Source organism: Bos indicus, chromosome 27, assembly GCF_029378745.1.
Source record: "Bos indicus isolate NIAB-ARS_2022 breed Sahiwal x Tharparkar chromosome 27, NIAB-ARS_B.indTharparkar_mat_pri_1.0, whole genome shotgun sequence".
NCBI lineage: Eukaryota > Metazoa > Chordata > Mammalia > Artiodactyla > Bovidae > Bos > Bos indicus.
Genome location: NC_091786.1, coordinates 36,814,177 through 36,836,164, shown reverse-complemented (window position 1 = coordinate 36,836,164; position 21,988 = coordinate 36,814,177). Strand labels below are relative to the sequence as shown.

The 21,988-nt window shown below is 52.6% G+C and overlaps 1 protein-coding gene across 8 annotated transcripts in view; it reads left to right on the top strand.

Moving 5' to 3' along the window:
* Positions 1-640: 640 nt before the first annotated feature.
* ANK1 (ankyrin 1) overlaps positions 641-21,988 on the top strand; it is a 242,942-nt gene continuing 221,594 nt past the window's right edge. For all 8 annotated transcript variants that reach the window (XM_070781480.1, XM_070781476.1, XM_070781479.1 and 5 more), the window contains exon 1: positions 641-766. In XM_070781480.1, coding sequence (XP_070637581.1) covers positions 641-766 — 126 coding nt within the window. The remainder of the gene's footprint in view (positions 767-21,988) is intronic.

The window sequence follows — 21,988 nt, the reverse complement described above, 5'->3', positions numbered from 1 at the left end:
GACGGCGCGGGGGCCCGTGCGTCTGGCGGCGGCGGCGGCGGCACTGCAGTGGCGGAGCCCGGCTGGCCCGCGCGCCTGCAGCCGGGCGCTCGCAATGCGCCAGCGCGGGCGCCGCGCGCGCCGAGCCTCGTCGGGCCGGCGGGGCAGCCCGGCCGCCAGCTGCCCCCGCGCCCTCATGCGTTAACTGCTGGGGTCCGCCCCCTCCCCGCGGCCCGCCGCCCGCCGCTCGCCGCAGTACGAGCCGCCTCCCCGCCCCCGCCCCCGCCCCCCGCGCCGCCGCCGCCGCCGCAGGAGAGGGAGGGGGCCGGAGGGAGGAAAGGAGGGAGGCGGTGGGGCAGAGCCCAGAGCCCGTCCCGGGCGCCCGCCAGGAGCTCCGGCCGCGGCGGGAGGCGCCATCCGGGGGCCGCCGGGCAGCTGCCGCGCGCCTCGCCCTCAGCGCCTCTCGTGGCCGCGTCCCCGCCGACCCGGCCGCAGCCTCCCCCCGCGGGGAGGGCAGCTCCCCCCGCCGCGCCGGACCCCCCGCCCCGCCACTCCGCGGAGGGCAGACTCCGTTTTTCCTCCCCGGGAGGGTGTCGCCACCTGGATCGCCAAGTGCGAAGGGCCCGGGAGGCGGGGACCCACCGGAGCAGGGTGACCGGCCATGGCTCAAGCGGCCAAACAGCTGAAGAAAATCAAAGACATCGAGGCGCAGGCCCTCCAGGAGCAGAAGGAGAAGGAGGAATCCAACAGGAAGCGGAGGAACCGCTCCCGTGACCGAAAGAAGAAGGTAAGGGGTGGCGGAGGGGGGCGGCAAGCCTGGAGGCAGAGGAGCCCGGAGGTGGCCGCTGGGGGAAGGGGCGCGGCGGAGCCCGGAGAGACAGGGGGACGCGGGGCCCCGCGGCCGGTCGAGAAGATGTTGCCGAGCGCAGGGCGCGCGGGGCAGGAGCGGTGGAGGGAGGGGGCTTCGGAGCGGCCGGAGGAGGACCCGGCAAGTGGGCTGGAAGGGCAGAGCGGGCGGCCCGGAGGCTGAGGGCGCGCAGGAGCCCGCCCGCCCGCGGAGACCTTTCAGCACCTTGGACAGACGCCGCGGGCCCGGCGCCGCCGGGAGGAACTTTTCCGCCCCCCAACCCCCGTAGTCGGCGCGGGGTGGGGGGCTGCTCGCCGTCTCTCCGGGGCTTTCCAAGGAAGCCGCTTTAGGAAATGCGGCCCCGGGCTCCGGAGACCTCTCTGCCCGCCGCCTCCCCGGTGACCCACTCTCGGAGGCGCGGAGAGCCTCCTTCCCAGGTCTCTGAATGGTGGGGCCTCTGCCCTTTCCCCACCCTCCTTGAACCCCGGGAAGCACCTTGACTGACCCTGTGGGGCCCCGGGGCAGAACTGCTTAGCCTGGTGGAGGCGGGGGACGGGTGGGCATTTGGCACCGTCTCCAGTTCGGGTCACTCAAGATGAGCAGCGGATGACCAAAGGAACTTCCCTTTGGAAGCCTGCCGTGAGTGCTGTCCAGCATGGCCCAGGGGCCTGGTCAGAGAACAGGTCTCCTTTCTGTGTAGGAGTCGGTTGGTGGTGGGGGCGGGGGCTGGTAGTGACAAGACAGCCCCCATAAAGACCCAGACCCCTTAGGGCAATTGCTGTCTGCTCAGCACTCTGGGTCTGGGGCCTTCCTACCCCCAACTCAAAGCACCTTTTAATAAAGACACGTTTGGTGAGAAACACTTTCACTTGTGAAGGGAGGGAGTCAGTTGACTGGGCGAGGGCTCCAGTTGGGGTGTTTTGGAACCCCCCACGGAGGAGGCCAGGTGCCTATGGATGCGGTTCTTTGGGTTGGAGACAGGCCGAACTTCAGCTCCAGCAGAGCCATTTTAACCTGCGGACGGCAAGCTGGGGCATGGCCTGTGAACCCATTGCCTGGGAATGTGGCCCTCGGGGTTCCAGGACTGAGGACTGAGGACCAACTGAGACGCTGGTCTTGGTTGAGAAGGAAACATTTTTTTATTTCTTGAAATTGGCTACCTCTGAGAAAGAAGTTTGAAGCCTGTGGTTGAGAGCAGCGTGGGGACAGGCTGCCTGTGGGTCCTACTCCTCCTCGTACCAGCCAGTCGGCAAGACCCACATCCAGCCAGTTCCTCGAGATGAAATCCAGGAGCAGAGACGCTCTCTGATTGCACCCCAAGTGGCCGGTGCGCTAGGCTTTCCTATACCCCTTCCAAAGGCAGTCTTCCTCCCTCCCAGGGATTGCCTTCTCATGTGTAAATGGTAGTCGCACCAAGGCACCACCACTTTAGCAGGACCTAAAAAGAAGCCTTCTCCAAACTGACGGGGAGCGGGAGTTTGGGTTGGTGCCACTTAGAACACTCCATCAGGTCCTTCTGCTGGATCTGAAATACTGGAGCCCATCTTGTGAGTCAGGCCGGGGGGAAGTCTGGTTATATCTGACAGTGCTCACCCACTTTCTTGGCATGAATGTAAACTCCTTAGGAAGGCGTGTTCTCTATTTCCATCCCTGCCTCATGCTTTAGGAGCCAAGCCCATCCTCTCCCAAACTGCTCACTCAATGTTTTTATCCCACTTTTTGCTCCCAGCCTCTTCCTTGAAAATATATATATATTTTGAGCCAGAGTCAAAACAAAACTCTCCCTTTCCTCTCTTCTGAGAATTCTTTCCATTCTCTGTAACTCCCTTCAGTATAACTCTGAATCCCAAATGCCTGCAAGACACACATAGAAAAGCAGCAAGTCCAATATTCTTTTTGTTTCTTAGTCTGGACATTCTTGGTCAACTTAATCTCCATGTCAAGTCTAGCTGATAACATATTCCACACTCCCCCCCTCCCCCAACCAGTTGGGTTATTTTGTTTTACTAGCTGGTCACAGCATACTGCGTCAGTAAGCATTTGAAAATCTTCCACACAGATTTTCATTATTTTACGCAGTATCCTGGGTGCTAGGAGGGATACAGCAATAATAAGGAAATCTGAATTCAAAGTGATAGCGATGCTATAAACTCTTTAAGGGATTTTTGGGGTAGAGGGGCACTAAGGTACGAGGTGAGGTGTCGGGGTGCTGCGTTTGTGTTTCGTAATGCTAGTGAGTTCTTTTTGCCATCGGCCTATAAAATTTATAGCAAAAGGCAACGTCTCAAGAAGGTGGCAGGCCCTTGGGGAAAGGTGAGGGAGGCACAGCAGTGCAGAAAGGCTGGTTGGAGAGGGTGGAGGATGTGCGTGCAGGAGCTGGTTGAGCAGATGGCCGAGGTGGGGGTGGGAGCCCAAGGGAGGGTTCACATAAGGTGAGGTCTTTGTTAGACCCATTTTTCACCACCGAAGTCATGGTTTGAAGCGAAGTATGTTAAGACCGAGCAGCTGAGGACTCTACCCTGGTCACCCCAGACTCGGGGACGCTGTGGAACCACCCTCATCTCAGCAGGAAGAAAGAATTCACACATGCAGATAGTCGTTTGATGCCAGTGAACTGGTAATTCAGGGGAGTGTGGAGCTCAGCAAGGGCATTCTGGATTTACGGAAAGGGAAGGCGTTTGTCCCACGGGTAACCTACTTATCGGGGCCTGACGGAGCAGAACCGCAGCGCTCCCCGTTTGTAGAAATCATCACGGTTGTAACTTCAGCGGTGGTTGCAGCTTTTACAGTTGCTGGTATTGTGTGGGAAGGCGCTGGCTGAGGGGTGCTGTGCAGCGGCCCTGGAGGCTGCTGTTGTGACGTGCTGACTGACACAGATAGAAACCACCTCGACGCAGGGAACTGAGCTCAGACTCTGTAGCTGGAAAAAGGCCTGCATTCTTCTGGGGCTTCATTCAGCTTTCTGCTTGTGCAGCACACGTCCTCATCAGATGCCTGCTGTTGGAGCTGCAGCTTTTTGGAAAAAAAAGAAAAAATAAGATCCAGTATTTATGATGCTGACTTGATAAGTCCCCTGCGTCTGAAGATGGGGATGGAAGTAAATAGATTGCAGGGCATGTGTTAAGCAGGCATTTGCATTAAGAACGGCAGCTCTCTAGGGCTGGAGAAGCCTTGGGCATAAGGATATGTGCACTTTTTCTGCCTTCTTGGAGCTTGAGGTTGGGAGATGAGGATGAGGAGTTTGGAGACGAAGGTGAGGTGAGGCAGAATTCAAAAAGGGGGAGGGGGAAGTGGGAAGAGGGAGGGAGGCAGACAGAGAAGGGGGCTGGAATCTCAGCCCTACTTTAAGGGGTGACCCTCAGCCTGCAGCACCTGTAAGTGCCCTGGGGTGGCATTTACTGAGCTTTCTCCTCGTCTCTTATTCTGTCCATCTCCTTCATCCTCTGATGTTGGTGAAGGAGGGGACCAGGCCCTGTTCACAGCTGTCCATCTGATACCCAGAAGGCATGCCATGAATGTGGGGGTGGTGATGGGTGGGTGAATGGGTGGGGTCTTATGTCTGTCTCTGTTCGCCCAGGTGGTTTTTGGTCATCACTTGTGTTAGGTGAGCAATGCGCTCTTGACTATCTTCAGCCGGCACCTGAAGAAAGCCCGACTTTTCTTTCATTCCTGATCACTTTGCAAACCACCCGAGCCTTGTAGGCAAGCAGTGGAACCATCTAATTTTTTGGTGCAGTGACTTCTACCACTGAGCCTGCAGTTAGTTCCTTGCAGGGTCCCTGCTGCACTAAATGTCAAGTGAGTTTAGCCATTTGGAACAGCAGTGTTTGCACAGGGCCCTGAGGAGCCCAGGTGAGGATACAGAAAGGAAAAAATGGAAGCCCGGGAGCAGAAAGTGGCCATCTCTGCTTAGCTGTGCAGACAGTGTTGTCGGCCCTGCTGGCCTCCACAGCTTCCTCCAGGGCCCTGGGCCTTCCTCACGCAGTGGGCGAGGCCCTGCTCCTGGACTGTGGAGATGTCTTCCGTTGATCCAGTGACTGGAATCACAGGGAGATTTAGGGGGACCTATGGGAGACTGTCGGCCCTGCCGCGTGGCCAGGGTTTGTTCCCAGGAAGAGGGTGGGATGGGGTGGGGAGGCGTGGGTGAGTAAGAATGGGATGAAGGGCAGGAAATTAGGCAGGAGGGTCCTGTGAACCCACCTTTCCCATTTGTAAAGGGTCCCGAATGTAAACTTCTGCTGGTACCTCCAAATGAGTCTATGCATTCAACCCAAGAAGAACACACAGGATCAGAAAGAGGCATGTTCCTCACGCATCCTTAAACCAAGGTCCTGCCATGAAATCACCGCAGTAGTGTATGTCGCGGTACGCCTTGATATTTGTATATGAAATCTCCATTTGGCTTTTGGAAAGCATCATGATTGCATGTTCGCTATTAAACGGACTCATTTATTTAGTTTTGAGCCTTTAAATGTACCATGACTTGGGTAACTGCCACCTTGGTGTCTCTTATTTTAGTACCCGGGGAGCCTCATTACAGGGACTGGCCTTGCTCCTCTCTGGGTGCTGGGAGGCGCTGGCACTGGCTGAAGATGCGAGAACTTTCCTAACTCGCTCTCTGGCCATCTCCCAATCCAGGCCTCCCTCCCTGCTGCAGGGGCAGTTTTGGTGGGGCTGTTCCCTGGGGGCTACCTGACGTCACCCTCAACCATCCGCTAGACCCAGAGAGCAGGGTCTTATGGGCAAAGAAGGTGTTACACCCTTAGTTGTATCCGGCAGCGTGTGGTTGGCACATCGCAGCCGCTGCTCAGAGTAGGTGGAGCAGCAGCTGAAATTCAGAACCTGGAGCAAGGGACCTCCCTGCCAAGGGGACCAGGAGCCAACCCTTGGACCCTTCTCTTCCTCGCTAGTTCTGCTTATCTCCTCTTAATATGACAAAGTTTATATTTTCACCTCAGTCTAAGGACTTGCTTGTTTGTTTTGGAAAGAAGGGGGAAAGAGTTGTTCAGTTCAGTTTAGTAGAGTCAGACATGACTGAGCGAATGAACAACTGAACTGAAGGACTCTTCCTTCGTCTTTCCATAAAAACAAGCAAGCTTTAGTGAGTGGGTTCCATGTGCCAGGCAGTTTTCATGTATGTTGGTTCATTCCCGGGCTTTGTCTCCATAGGGTGAACCCATCAGCCGTTCCTTCCTCCTTCACCATCAAAGCCCGTCACTCTTCAAGAGAGCTTTCCTGAATCCTCCATCACTCTTTCTCTGTATTCTGGGTTGCCCCAGCCTTTGTTCTGGTGCGTGTGTGCACGCGCATGGGTATGTGTGTATGAGACATGTGTTCTTATTTTATCGCTTCTACTAGATTATAAGCTCCTTGAAGCCCAAGCCAGAGTCTTTCCACGTAACCACTCAACAAATATTTATGGCTTGAAATGATTCAGGAGCTACATTTAACTGGTTCAGAAGTTTTTCCCTTGGTCTTTGTATTTGATGTTTGAAGAGTTGGCCTTATAGAAGTAGAACCAAGTAAATCTGGGTTTTTTTTCCCCTCCCTGAATTATTCCGACTAAAGCTAAGTCTGCTGTCATCAGTGTTTTGGTTTTTGGAAAAGACAAATATGCTTTGCTTGGCTCCATCTCGCCATTCCTGGTTCTTGAAAAGCAGCTCAAACATCTACCTCGTACAGAGCGCTGGGCTGGGAGTCAGGCGCCCGGATTCTGGTTTCAGTTCTTGTACTTACTGGCCACCAAATTTCTTTGAGCCTCAGTTTTCTCCTCTGTGAAATTGAAATGAGAATAAAGGAGGTGTACTTTGTAAACTTTAAAACTCCTGTCTATTTAAGAGGTTACAGTTAGTAACATAATAATGTTTGTTAATTAAATTATTCTTTCTGATGAATTCAAAGCCAAAGCTCTGGCCCAGACTTCCAGTGGTGGTGTGAAATCTTGACATTGGCTTGGCAAGGCCAGCCCATTATTATTTCATTGCTGGTAAATGAGAAAAAGGATACTTTAAATCATTTTCTCCATTTCATTTTCAGGAAAGAAATGAATTTCCTATTTTGACAAGATTTATTATCGCAGGCTTAGTTATCTCCATGGGTGCAGTCTACAACTTTGAGATGGGCTTTATTAAAGCCCTGGGTGACAATTACAGCTGCCTGCCAAGAAAGGCATATAAACGGGGTTCCTGAACTTTCTGAGAATACCATCCCTGTTAGGGCCCTGGCTAGTAAATCTGGGGTGTGGAATATTACAGACAAACATGTGTTGTTATGGGCAGACTAGACTCCTCCAGGGAAGACCCTGTGCATCTCAGGAGTGTAAGCCCAGCACATCCTCCAGGAAAGGAGAACTTGCATGAGGAACTCTCAGGGATAAAGCAGAGACCGAGTGGCCGGCCAGTTTGAAGCCAAAAAACCTTTTGTTTCTCCTTTGCTGCCCATGTGGCCAGGTGCTTTCCTGAGAAGAAAATTTTCCTGTGTTTTTGCTAAGGTGATAATATTTTTGCAGTGTCAGTTAATGCCTTTTTATCCATTTCAGGGCATCCTTGGCCATGACAGCTGCAAACACCCTTCTTTGCTTATCCAAGGAGAGCCTGTATGTACTGAGAGGCTGTGGGTCCTACGGGCATTGTCTCGCTGGATCCTCTGGCAGCCGGTGACCTCAGAGCTGGGGCCTGGCTCCAAACTCATTCACAGGCCTCTGCGCTAGGCTGTCTTCTTACCTGTTTGTTACATCCTCGGTGTGTTCAAGGCTACCAGGTGCTGGGAGGGGAGTCAGAATGCCGGTACTTTTCCTGCCTACGCAGGAAGGATTTGCACGTTAGAGGGAAAGCTGCCGGTGTGGGAAGTAACCCAAGGAGGCTGAGAACAGGGACCAGTGATCTGGGCTCAGGACGGAAGCACTGGCGTCTGGATGCTAGGTGGGTAGTGGGGTCCACAGGCTCCTCTGAATGTCCCTGGAGCAGCCCGTGGATGGTGAAGACCCCTTTGAGGCCTTGGGTTAAGACAAGGGGCCGGATGATGAGTGACTCCCAGGGGTGCCTGCTCTGTTTCCATCTCACCTGCCTCACAGAACGGTCCTTTCTCCCTTTACTGCCTGTTTTAGAGGTTTCTCTTCCTACCGGTGGTACAAGTGCTAAAGAGTCCGCCTGCCAGTGCAGGAGACGCGAGAGATGCGGGTTTGATCCCTGGGCCAGGAACATCCCCTGGAGAAGGAAATGGCAACCCACTCCAGTATTCTTGCTTGGAAAATTCCATGGATGGAGGAGCCTGGTGGGCTACAGTCCATGGGGTTGCAAAGAGTTGGACATGACTGAGCATGCGCCCGCCACACTTCCTGCCACAGAGCTGGCATCTTCTCTGTATAATCATTTAATAACGTGCTTCTACATGGAGTTATAGTGAAGACGTGTCTCCGTTTTCATCCGTTCTCCTAACTCTCCGGGACTTTTGCTTTCTTCTGGATGCCTGTGAGGTCCTGGGCCTCTATGTGTAATGCTTGCCAAGACCTCAACTTGGATGTGTGGGAACAGGAACAGCAGGGCCAGACTCTTGCCCTGAGTCCCTCCCTTGAATCTCTGTGGTTTCATTTTCCGTTCCTAAGAAGTCCAGTGGGCTAAGAGGTGCTCATGAAGAGCAGTGCAGAGAGAAAACAGGCTCAAGGGATGAAAAGGCACGGACTAGCCTTAAAGTCGAGTTGGGAGAAGTCAGGGTGGAGTCAGAGGAAGCGTCCCAGGAAAGGGAAGGAAACGAGGCACTTCATTATGGACTGGCTGGAGCCATGACGCCTAACCTAGTTCTGAGATGGAAGGGATAGCCCCAGACGCTCACGGTGAGACCCATAAGGAAAGAGGGAGGAGAGAAAGAAACGGTCCCAGCAGCTCCCCTACGTTGCCAGTCTCAGAGCCACCCTGGGGAGAGGGTTTGACACGGGCAGACCTGCCCCACTGCCTCCCTGCAGAATCGGCCACTGGAGGTGGTGGGGCCAGGAGCCCGCCTGTGCAGTAAGGTCCCCCAGGTGATGATGCTTCCACAGAGCAGCGTGGAGGCTCTGTTCTAGCAGATAGACAGGAAGCAGCTGGTGGATGTGGCAAGACCAAGGGAGAATCGAACCAGCAGGTGAAGGGAAGAGAGGAGAGGGTAGGAGGTTTGTCTGGACTTTTATTTGTTCTGTGTCCACTTTCCCAAAGGAAGTGGGGAAGGAAGGGTTGACTTGAGCACTGTGGCCAGTCTTGTGGGAGTAAGCCTGGCTGGGAGTAGGGTCTGGGGAGGCTCTCTGGGGGAGAGGCTGGGTCCTCATGGACTGTTGAAGGTCAGCCAGGTGATGAGGGCCAGGACATTCAGCTGAGGCCACAGCAAGGGCGGAGGGTGAACCAGTGGGGTCTGGAGACAGAGGTGGCCCAGGACCTGTGAGCCCAGTAGCAGGAGCTGAAAGAGTGCAGTCGGGAGGACAGGGGGAGCTAGAGAGGAAGCTGAGCTGGGGCCAGGCCAGGGCCAAAGCCCAGAGGAAGCTTGAGGAACTCCAGAGGGAAGTGTGCAAAGCTGCTGTGCCTCCAGGGCAGAGGTGGGTCAGGATAGGGCAGCTGCATGGTGAGCAGGGCATTGAGAACGCTGAGCAGTGGTCCAGAGGAGGGTAAGGTGGTCGTGCTAGGCAGCCAGTGGGGATGGAGAGTGTGATTGACTGTAGACATCTGGGTGGTGGAGGAAGTTGGTCTTTGTGAGTAATAAAGTGGGTGTGAGTAAGTAATCAGGGCTGATGCTGTGGGTTTCTTCTGGACATATGTTAACACATCCACGTGTGTGTGATATGAAATGGCAGCGAGGCCTCGTATCTGACTTGGTGCTGGGGTGGTTAGTTGGTGGTGCCCTTCATGGAGCTGGGTGCCCTTCATGGAGGGGGTGAGGAGGAAAATGATGCATCCTTTTTACGGAATCTACAGTTTGTCTAGTCAAGGCTATGGTTTTTCCAGTGGTCAGGTATGGATGTGAGAGTTGGACTATAAAGAAAGCTGAGTACCGAAGAATTGCTGCTTTTGAACTGTGGTGTTGGAGAAGACTCTTGAGAGTCCCTTGGACTGCAAGGAGATGCAACCAGTCCATCCTAAAGGAAATCAGTCCTGAATGTTCATTGGAAGGACTGATGCTGAAGCTGAAACTCCAATCATTTGGCCATCTGATGCGAAGATCTGACTCATTGGAAAAGACCCTGATGCCGGGAAAGATTGAGGGCAGGAGGAGAAGGGGATGACAGAGGATGAGGTGGTTGGATGGCATCACCGACTCGATGGACATGGGTTTGGCTGAAATCCGGGGGTTGGTGATGGACAGGGAGGCCTGGTGTGCTGCGGTCCATGGGGTCGCAAAGAGTCGGACACGACTGGGCAACTGAATTGAACTGAACTGAACTGTTCGTGAGCTTCCTGGGGCTCACGTGCTGGAGGGGGAGCTAATAGGAAGTGTTCCTCAATGTCGGGGGAAGCTGTCAGACTCCATGGGAAGGAGAGGAAAGGCCCTCAGTTCAAGCCTGAGCTCTCCCACAAAGCCCTGGTGTGCACAGCGTCTGAGAGATCGCCTTCATTAAGGCCCGTGCACCCCACAAGCCTGCAAGACTAGGCCTGGGGGGAGCTCAGGCATTGACTGGTGGCTACTCATGCCTGCAGGGGAGGCCCAGGCAGAGGTGGACCGCAGTGGGGACAGGACTTACCATCTCAGTTCCCTGCCAGGCCTTGAATCCAGGCCTTTGGCAATGAGAGTGTGGAATCCTAACGCCTGGACCACCAGGGAATTCCCCGTCACTCTTTTTTTTTTTAACTTTATTTTCGGCCGGACCGGATCTTCGTTGCTACATGGTGGGCTTTTCGCTGGTTGTGGTGTGCGGGCTTCTCACTGCAGGGCTTTTGCTGTGGACTGTGGGCTCTAGGGCGTGTGGACTCGGTAGTTGCGTTCCCAGGCTTTAGAGCACAGGCTCAGTAATTGCGGGCTTAGTTGCCCTGAGGCACGTGGGATCTTCCAGGACCAGAGATCGAGCCTGTGTCTCTCGCGTTGGCAGGCGGATGCTTAACCTCTGGACCACCAGGAAAATCACTGCCACTCTTAAAGATGTTACCTCGGTGCCATCACCCAGGTTGTGAAATGCTATGCGTTCATTCAAAATGATGCTTAAGAGAACAGGTTTTTAAGAATATGCTTCTAATAAAAAAGTAGGAATAGGCTTCAGCTGTAATAGCATTTAAAAATGTAATGTAATTAAAAGACAGAGAATGCCTTGCTTGTCAAGGAGGGTCCCAGGCCTCCTCCGCTTGTGTGTCTCCTGGAGACGGAAGCTGGCGTGGATGGATGACCTCACATGCCAGTAAAGAATTCCAAGGTGATGTGGACTGGAGCCCAGTAGGTAACAGAATGTTCTGGCGCCAAGTGGAGCTGGATTGTGGTCCTGAGAGTCCAGGCAGCTGGGTCTTGGCATGGGGAGCTGTCCATTGTAAACCAGCCTGAAAATGTATGTGTGTGTGTGTGTTGGGTGGAATGCTCAATTCCACAGCCAGAGTGATCTTCCAAAAATGCAAATCAGATTCCAATACTCCTGCCTTTAAATCCTTCGCTGGCTTCCTAATTGCCCTTAAAATAAAGTCCTAGAAGTTTACTCCAGCGTCCAAGGTCCCCAGTCTAGCCCAGAGCTGCCTTTCCCATCTCGTCTCTCCCGCAAGCTGCACTCAGCTGTCCTCCGACATTCCTCTAGACTCAGGATATGTACGTGTTCTTCGCCTTTGGGCCTCCCGTTGGCTGAGTTTTTGGCCTCAAACACGGACGCCAGCTCCACTGTCAGAATCAGTTTCAACATCGCCTCGCGGGTGCTAGATGAGGTTAGGCCATGCTGCCCAGTAAGGAGGCCAGGAGGTTGTATGGACCACTGTGTATGCCAGGAGGGCATCTTGGGTCAAGATGTCCGAGCTGCAGAGACGCGAACAGTGGCCTTGGATGGAGTCAGGTGGCCCAGGGACTGTGTCCTGGATGTTTGCTAACTGGGTGACTCTGGGCAAGGTTCTCAGTTTTCCTCTGAGTCTCGGTTTTGTCATTTATAGGGCAGAGGAAACATCTACTGGACAACCACGCAGGGTTATTGGAAGGACTGAATGAGTTAATGTATGTGAAAGTGTTAGTTGATCAGTCGTGTCTGACTCTTTGCAACCCCATGGACTGTAACCCGCCAGGCTCCTTTGTCTGTGGAATTCTCTAGGCAAGAATACCAGACTGGGTTGCCATTCTGCTTCTGCAGGGGATCTTCTTGACCCAGGGATCGTACCTAGGTCTCCCACATTCAGGCAAATTCTTTACTGTCTGAGCCACTAGGGAAGCGCCCAAGCACCCGACGTACAGTAAGCACTCAATGCCAGCCCGTCCTACACCTTAGTTCCTGCTTGCGCCCATCTCCCCCTCCTCCACGGGGAGCAACCAGTGAGATCCAAGGCGTGACCCTTAATAGGCTCACGGTTCCTTTCCAGAGACGGCCATCAAGGATTCCTCCCAAGGTTAGTATGCTCATCCAGCATTACTGCCAATTTCTTAAATGAATTAGGAAAAATGAAAAAATGTGAGCCTGATCTCAAATGCCAGTGAAAGCGAAGAATCAGAAACAGCCCAAGTCAGAAAGATGTCCAAGTCTGAAATGTCGGTAGAGTTGCGTTGAATCTATGGAGATGTTACTTTCTCCTGTGGTGTGGAGGTTTGGCAGATCCATTCACTGCCCTTGGAAAGAGGTGGTTTGGTCTCTGCCCCCTGGGAAATGAGAAGACCGCTGTGCCGATCCCAGCTCACGGCGGTGTGCATGGTGCACGGGACCCGGTGCCCCTGTGGACGTGGAGCCGTGTCCTGGGAACCACAGTGCTGCAGCCGGACCTCGCACTCTGCCGTCGGTGGAGCAGACTATAGTTCAACAGTTGGCCTTTTTTTCACGTGATCTTCTGGCTTGTGTGTGTGTGTTGTGGCCTGAGGACCTGATTCTTGAGCATATCTGCCTTTGAAGGACATCTGGGCTACAAGCTGTAGGGTTGAGTCTTAGTACTTTAACCCGCTTGTCGATGTTGCCTCATTCACAACAGGACTTGGAAGAGGCAGATGGAAAGAGCATCTTTCATGACTCTGAACCAAGATGAAATGACTGTAGCAAGGTGAACGCAATAACACCATTAGATTCTTCTAGAGGAGTGTGTGAGGGTCTCTCGCATGAACTTAGCTTCCTCCACCCAGTTTATGCCTCCACTGTGCCTTCCGGAACCTCCAAGGTCACCCTTCCAGTCCGGCCTACATCCTTTCTCGTCATGAGCCCTTCCGGTTCCCTCTTGTCACCTTTAGGCTCAAGTCAGGCTTTTCCTCACGACTTCTGAGGCTGTTGACACCCTGCCTACCCCTGGGGGGTCTTACCCCATGCCCCCCATGGTGCCACCTGGGTTTATGGTGCCACCCTGCCCCCTGCACCTTCCGTACCCACCGTCACCCCCTCCAAGAAGCTCTCCCAAGTGTGGGCCAGGGATACCAGAGAAGAGGTGCCTGGCCTGAAGGGAGGTCAGGGAGGGGGATGTCCAGGACACCTTTCCACTCTGCCGTCTGCCACAGAGAATGGCACTTGCCGCCAAGTCCTAGGACCGCACAAGGTATGGACCCACTACCTTGCGTTTCTCAGCGGGTGATGACTGTGTGTGGTCTGCAGAGTAGGGGCCTCCCCTCCTCACTCATCACCCCAGATGATGTGCGAGCATTAGCTACACGTGGCTGTGAACAAACAGAGCAGACTGTGGGATCAGGAAAGCTGAGCGTGTGTTCTAGTTCTTTTCTCTCTGTAGCAGCTCTGGACACTTCTCCGGCCTCAGTTCTCCACCTCTCCGTTCAGTTCAGTTCAGTCTCTCAGTTGTGTCTGACTCTTTGTGACCCCATGGACTGCAGCACACCAGGCCTCCCTGTCCTTCACCAACTCCCAGAGTTTACTCAAACTCATGTCCATTGTGTCGGTGATGCCATCCAACCATCTCATCCTCTGTCATTCCCTTCTCCTCCCACCTTCAGTCTTTCCCAGCATCAGCATCTTTTCTAGTGAGTCAGTTCTTCTCATCAGATGGCCAAAGTTTTGGAGTTTCAGCTTCAGCATCAGTCCTTCCAATGAATATTCAGAGCTGATTTCCTTTAGGCTAGACTGGTTGGATCTCCTTGCAGTCCAAGGGACTCTCAAGAGTCTTCTCCAACACCACAGTTCAAAAGCATCAGTTCTTTGGTGCTCAGCTTTCTTTATAGTCCAACTCTCACATCCATACCTGACTACTGGAAAAACCATAGCTTTGACTAGATGGACCTTTGTTGGCAAAGTAATGTCTCTGCTTTTGAATATGCTATCTAGGTTGGTCATAACTTTCCTTCCAAGGAGTAAGCGTCTTTTAATTTCATGGCAGCAGTCACCGTCTGCAGTGATTTTGGAGCCCCCAAAAATAAAAATAAAGTCTATCACTGTTTCGATTGTTTCCCCATCTATTTGACATGAAGTGATGGAACCAGATGCCATGATCTTAGTTTTCTGAATGTTGAGTTTCAAGCAAACTTTTTCACTCTCATTTTCATTAAGAGGCTCTTTAGTTCTTCCTCGCTTTCTGCTATAAGGGTGGTGTCATCTACATATCTGAGGTTATTGATATTTCTCCCGGCAATCTTGATTCCAGCTTGTGCTTCATCCAGCCCAGCGTTTCTCATGATGTACTCTGCATATAAGATGAATAAGCAGGGTGACAATATACGGCCTTGATGTACTCCTTTTCCTATTTGGAATCAATCTGTTGTTCCATGTCCAGTTCTAACTGTTGCTTCTTAACCTGCATAGAGATTTCTCAGGAGGCAGGTCAGGTGGTCTGGTATTCCCATCTCTTTCAGAATTTTCCACAGTTTGTTGTGATTCACACAGTCAAAGGCTTTGGTGTAGTCAATAAAGCAGAAGTAGAGTTTTTCTGGAACTCTCTTGCTTTTTCAGTGATCCAATGGATGTTGGCAATTTGATCTCTGGTTCCTCTGTCTTTTCTAAATCCAGCTTGAACATCTGAAGTTTCATGGTTGATGTACTGTTGAAGTCTGGCGTGGAGAATTTTGAGCATTACTTTACTAGCATGTGAGATGAGTGCAATTGTGTGGTAGTTTGAGCATTCTTTGGCATTGCCTTTCTTTGGGATTGGAATGAAAACTGACCTTTTCCAGTCCTGTGGCCACTGCTGAGCTTTCCAAATTTGCTGGCATATTGAGTGCAGCACTTTCACAGCATCATCTTTTAGGATTTAAAATAGCTCAACTGGCATTCCATCACCTCCACTAGCTTTGTTCCTAGTGATGCTTCCTAAGGCCCACTTGACTTTGCATTCTGGGATGTCTGATTCTAGGTGAATGATCACACCATCATGGTTATCTGGGTCATGAAGATCTTTTTTGTATAGTTCTTCTGTGTATTCTTGCCACCTCTTCTTAATATCTTCTGCTTCTGTTAGGTCCATACCTTTTCTGTCCTTTATTGTGCCCGTCTTTGCATGAAATGTTCCCTTGGTATTTCTAATTTTCTTGAAGAGAACTCTAGTCTTTCCCATTCTATTGTTTTCCTCTATTTCTTTGCACTGATCACTGAGAAAGGCTTTATCTCTCCTTGCTATTCTTTGGAACTCTGCATTCAAATGGGTATATCTTCCCTTTTCTCCTTTGCCTTTCGCTTCTCTTCTCTCCACCTCTTAAGCAAGGGAACTGGTTTAGAGGGCTTCTGAGACTCTTCTGGGCTTCCTTGGTGGCTTAGATGGTAAAGAATCTGCCTACAATGCAGGAGACCCAGGTTTGATACCTGGGTCAGGAAGATCCTCTGGAGAAGGACATGGCAACCCATTCCAGTATTCTTGCCTGGAAAATTCCATAGACAGAGACGCCTGATGGGCTACATTCCTTGGGGTTACAAAGAGTTGGACATGACTGAGCATGCATGCATGCAATTAAGACTTTTCTGGGGGAGTAAGGGTAGTTCCATGAACATGTGAATTTCCAAGGCCTCGGGGCAGCTGGCCTGCGGTGGCTGAAGGTGTGCCAGGTGGACACTTGGGTGCAGGAGGCCCTTGGGTGTCGAGGTCCAGCTCTGATGGACCCCAGACCTCTGGGCACAGGGATGTTGGCACCAGGGTGGAAGGCTGCATAGCTCAAGGTGCTGGCTCAGTGTGTGGACACTCATCCCCTCTGACGGGTCACCCCCATGAGGCTAGCACTGTCGTGGGCAGACCAGGGAGAGGAGGGCATGCTGGCGAGGGCCGGGGTCACGCGGGCTGCCGGAAGGCGGCCGTGCTCAAGGTCAGCAGTCTGGTCCTCTGGGCGCAGGGCTCGTCAGGCAGCCCCCGTGGCTCCTCAGACTCCTTGCTGTGGCCAGTTTGGTGCCGCCTCCTATGTTTAGCACGAGTGCAGCCTCTGGGAGGGCAGAGGGCACCTGCCAGGTGAATAAAGAATGAGAGCGCGGGCACCTTCTGTTTTCAGAGCTCGGCGAGGGAGGCTGTCACCTGCTTTCAAGGTCATGAGCAAAGACAGCCTCCTCCCTGAGCTCGAAGGAGCCCAGGAGGCCCTGACTCTGATGGGGGAAGGGGCTCCAGGGGTCCCCACCGCCTGCCGTTTCCTGGAAAGCAGACGTGGCAGACCCCCAGCCCAAAGGACAGGGGACGCGCCGCGGGATAGATACGTCCTGCAGTTTGTCAGCCCGTGCTGGCTCTTCAGAGACTCGGCTTTTAAAGCCGAATTACGTAATTTTGGAAAATCCCTGCTTTGTCACCTACTGAGTTCCCAAGGAGCCAAGATTTTCAGAAGTTGATGGTGATGGTGATGGTTCAGTCGCTAAGTTGTGTCCCACTTTTGTGGCCTCAAGGACTGTAGCCCACCAGGCTCCTTTGTCCATGGGATTCTCCAGGCAAGAATACTGGAGTGGGTTGCCATGTCCTTCCCAACTCAGGGTTCAAACCCATGTCTCCAGCATTGGCAGGTGGATTCTTACGGCTGAGCCACGAGGGAAGTGCTGTTTTATTAGTATAATAAATGCAAAAATTCAAATAAATTCAAAATTCAGTGTGTATTTTATATTCAGCACATCTAAATTCAGAGGAGTCACGTTTTAGTTATTTAAGTGTTAGTTGCTAAGTTGTGTCCCACTCTTGTGAGCCCGTGGACTGCAGCCCTCCAGGCTCTGCTGTCCATGGGATTCTCCAGGCAAGAATACTGGAGCGGATTATCATTCCCTCCTCCAGCGGATCTTCCGGACCCAGGAATTGAACCTGGGTCTCCTGCATTGCAGCTGGATTCATTACTGGCTGAGCTACAAGGGAGAGGTTGGTCTCCCCCAGTTCAGCCCCAGACGAAGCTCGTTTACTTTTTTCAGCCTCTGTCCCCCACGGTCCTTGCCTTCTTCGGGGAATGCAGTGCCCCAGGCCCTGCAAACCCATCCTCTTTTCTCCAGGGGCTGGGAGGGGAAGGAGCGACGTTCCAGGAGGGGGATGGCCAGGGCAGGGCTGTTGTTGGACTAGAACCTTCTCCAGTGCTTGTGTCATCTGGGAGGTGAGTGCCTGGGTCTCAGCCCCCAGAGAGCCCCACGGACAGTGGCCACTGTCACATGGAGCTGGGTGGGTGGCCAGCAGGGCCCGTGAGTTACTTTGCTGTACTTTTGGCAGCTGGGCAGAGAGGCAGGTAACAGGTGTGTCTCTTGGGGGAGGACAGTGAGCCTGGGAAGACTCAGTGCGGTTCACACCGTCTGGACATGCCTGTGCTGCGTGTCTTCAGACTGTCTCTCTCTGAAGTCCTGGAGTCTGTAACAAGCGGGCGGTAGCAGATGTAGCAAGTGGTGCATTGAAATCCGTGTTGCGTTTAGTTTTCCACATCCCCCAGCTGCCTAGCCTGCTGCCCGCAGGGACGCAGTGAGGCCTGGCCATCAGTGGCCGTATTCTCTCTGCTGAGGAACAGGAGGGACAGCAGGGGATGTGACTGACCTGAGCCCACTCCACCCGGGAGGCTGGCTGAATGGGCCATTATATAGGACCTTGGAGGGCTCAGGAAGGTTAAGTAACTGCTCCAGGTCACACAGCTGATCAGAGCCAGGGCTGGGGTTCACACCAACTGCCTGATGGGAAAGCCTGCACCTTACCGCCTTTAGGACTGTGATGAGGCTCAGACAGAATGAAATACATTCCTCAGGGCGGAACCGTGAGGGGCTGGAAATGGAGGACATTTTAAAAGCCCTTAGCACTGAGCTTGGAGGTGGATGAGACCACCACACAGGTCAGTTCCATGACTCTGCAAGATGAAATGTGTCCCTTTCTACGCGGGCCTCCAAACCATGTGGTAGAGAAGGCATGAGCCCTCCCTCGTGAAGACTCAAGACGCACAGAGACCTGGAGATGGATACAGAGAGACGTCCAAGGCAGTGCCCCAGCAGTGCCGGCTCGTGGGAGCGTGCGGCACTGAGGATGCTGAGACGTGGCTGGGCGACCTTGGGACCGTCGCTTCACCTCTCTGAGCCTCTCACCCGTAGCACAGAGGGCCTGGACTAGGCCAGCTAACACAGCGTCTTGGAAGGGACCTTGGCAATCTCACTGCCCTGCCCCTTCGTGGGGGGACCGTGGTCCAGAGACAGGAAGTGGCTCATCAGATCACACAGCCGTTCCTAGTGGCCCAGCTCATGCTAGAACCAGGCCCGCAGGCTCGACTCTCGTGTGTAAAAGTGGCGAGAAATCCCTGCCCTTACAAGCTGGGATTCGTTGAGCATGACCTGGTAGGAGGAACTCAGAGAAGGGCTGAGGGACTCTGGTCCTTTGGTTCTATGTGGAAAGAGCCCTGCCACGCCCAGGTAGCAAGTGGGAGAGCCTGCAGAGATGGGGTGTTTCCCCTGCACTGTGGGCGGAGGGCCCTGCCGGGCACCCTGGCACAGAGAAGGCTGCCAGGGGGCTGAGTTTGGGTGGAGAAGCCTGAGCCTTCCCCAGGCCGGGTGGACGGAAAGGTGCTCTGGATGGATTGTTCCCACGAGCCCTCAGCCGCTGTCCTAACTAGTGCTCTCCGGCCCTGCTCGGGACCTGTGCGCAGCCAGCCACAGCCTGCTGTGGATGCTGGGTTTGTTCCATGCATCCGCAGCCTCGGGGGCATGTTTGTGAAGGACACCTCCTCATTCTATACGCAGGAACTGAGGCCAGGGCAGGGGTAGGGAGCCACTTCTCCCAGGCACACGCATAAGCAAGCTCTGAACCTGGGCCTTCTGGGTTCTATTGGGAGGCAAGGCCTGGTTGCCCCTTGAGTTACTAAGTGCATCTATCTGTCTGTCTGTTATCTATCTTGTGTTGTGCTGTGTTCAGTCACTAAGTCGTGTCCAACTCTTTGCCACCCTGTGGACTATAGCCCGCCAGGCTCCTCTGTCCATGGAATTTTCCAGGCAAGAATACTGGAGCGAGTTACCATTTACTTTTCCAGGGGATCTTCCCAACTTAGGGATCGATCCCACATCTCCTACATTGCAGGCAGATTCCTTACGGTCGAGCTACCTGGGAAGCCCTATCTATCTTCAGTTCAGTTCAGTTCAGTCGCTCAGTCGTGTCCGACTCTTTGCAACCCCATGAATTGCAGCACACCAGGCCTCCCTGTCCATCACCAGCTCTCGGAGTTAACTCAAACTCATGTGCATCGAGTCGGTGATGCCATCCAGCCATCTCATCCTCTGTCATCCCCTTCTCCTCCTGCCCCCAATGCCTCCCAGCATCAGAGTCTTTTCCAATGAGTCAACTATTCACATGAGGTGGCCAAAGTACTGGAGTTTCAGCTTTAGCATCGTTCCTTCCAAAGAACACCCAGGACTGATCTCCTTTAGAATGGACTGGTTGGATCTCCTTGCAGTCCAAGGGACTCTCAAGAGTCTTCTCCAACACCACAGTTCAAAAACATCAATTCTTCGGCACTCAGCTTTCTTCACAGTCCAACTCTCACATCCATACATGACCACTGGCAAAACCATAGCCTTGACTAGACGGACCTTTGTTGGCAAAGTAATGTCTCTGCTTTTGAATATGCTATCTAGGTTGGTCATAACTTTCCTTCCAAGGAGTAAATGTCTTTTAATTTCATGGCTGCAATCACCATCTGCAGTGATTTTGGAGTCCTCCAAAATAAAGTCTGACACTGTTTCCACTGTTTCCCCATCTATTTCCCATGAAGTGATGGGACCAGATGCCATGATCTTTGTTTTCTGAATGTTGAGCTTTAAGCCAACTTTTTCACTCTCCTCTTTCACCTTCATCAAGAGGCTTTTTAGTTCCTCTTCACTTTCTGCCCTAAGGGTGGTGTCATCTGCATATCTGAAGTTATTGATATTTCTCCCGGCAATCTTGATTCCAGCTTGTGCTTCTTCCAGCCCAGTGTTTCTCATGATGTACTCTGCATATAAGTTAAATAAGCAGGGTGACAATATACAGCCTTGACGTACTCCTTTTCGTATTTGCATGTATTTATTTTAGAATGTTCCTGTGTTTCCTGTTTTTGTGGACACAGCATACTTAGAATTTTGTAGTTTGTTTCCTTTATTTTCTTTATTCAGTTCTCCTGTCTAGGGTGGGGGCCTACACAGAGCAAATGTGCTTCTGCTCTTTAGGGGCGCACGTTTGACTAAGGGAAAGGGGGCAGAATAGATGATTGAAATGCCAGAAATTGCCAGCTGTCCCAGTCTGTCTGGGACTGAACCAGTTTTAGGTTTGGAAGCCCTGTGTCCCAGACAAACCAGGACACTGTCTAATAGGTCACCCTACTAGAAGCAAGTCCAGAGTTGGGTGAACTTTTAAAAGGCCAGATAGTAAATATTTTTCAGTCTCGGTTGGAGGCATTCAGCTCTGCCAACCTGGCAAAGAAGCAGCCGTAGACAGTATACAAATGAATGAGCATGGCTGGGTTCCAATAAAACTTTATTTATGGACACTGAAATTTGGATTTCAGCATCTTTTCACGTGTTACAAAATGTTATTCTTTTATTTTCCACCCTACTATTTAAAAATGTGAAAGCCATTCTCAGCTTGTGGACTGTATGAGAACTGCCAGCAGGCTGGATTTGGTCCTTGGGTGCGGCTTGCCACGCCTTGGCTTGACTGCTGCTTCCTCGTTAGACCTTGCTGAGAGGCTGTGCTGTGGTCATTTCTGTGTCCCTAGAACCTGCTGGTTGGATAAATCTGACGATTTACATTCAGCATGTGTGCAGAAACAGAATAATCACTGACTTCTTTTTTAAAAGAAGTATATATATATATATATATATATATATATATATTTTGGCTGCATTGGGTATTAGTTGCACACTCGGAATATTTGCTGTGTCATGTGGGATCTTTCACTGTGGCTCACGGACACTTTAGTTGTGGCATGAGGGCTCCAGAGAGCCGCGGCTTCAGTACTTACGGTATGCGGGCTGAGTTGCTCCGGGGCAGGTGGGATCTTAGTTCCCTGACCAGGGATCAATCTCAGGTCCCTTGCGCTGCAAGGCAGATTCTTCACCACTGGACCCACCAGGGAAGTCCCAGTGGTTGACTTTTTAAAGGATCTTTTTGACACATGGAGACGTAATGAGCATTATTGCTCCCATTTCACAGACAGGAAAACTGAGGCCAGAGGACTGGTCCACGGGAGAGTCTCAGGATCTCACCTCCGGCAGGGGCGCTATTACGTCTTTTTCCCAGGGGGCTCCTCTGGGTTTTGAGGTCCCCCGCAGTTGCTGGGGAAGCTCGGAGGAGCCAGGCCAGCAGGATGGCTGGGCCGCGAGGGTGAGATTGGCTGTACAGGAGTGCGTCTTTCGGTTGTGAAAATAGAAGCAATCTGGTGCCTGCCTGGCAGGGGGAGGCCTGTGTCACAGCACCTTGGTCTCCTTCCTGCGTCTCTGGTGCCACGCTGCTCGGATGTGAGGCACAGTGATTGTGCTGCTGAGGGGGGATTGTTACACATAGCTAAAATTAGATGTTTTGTTGGAATTATGTTAATTTGACTTAATTGCCGGGGGATGTCAATGTTCTTCAGAAATCCTGGCGCTCGGCAGTCTGGCTGAATAACAGTAATCCGTCCTGTTTGGGTAGCGCCTGCCACCCTGGCCCTTCCACCTTCATTATCTGATCT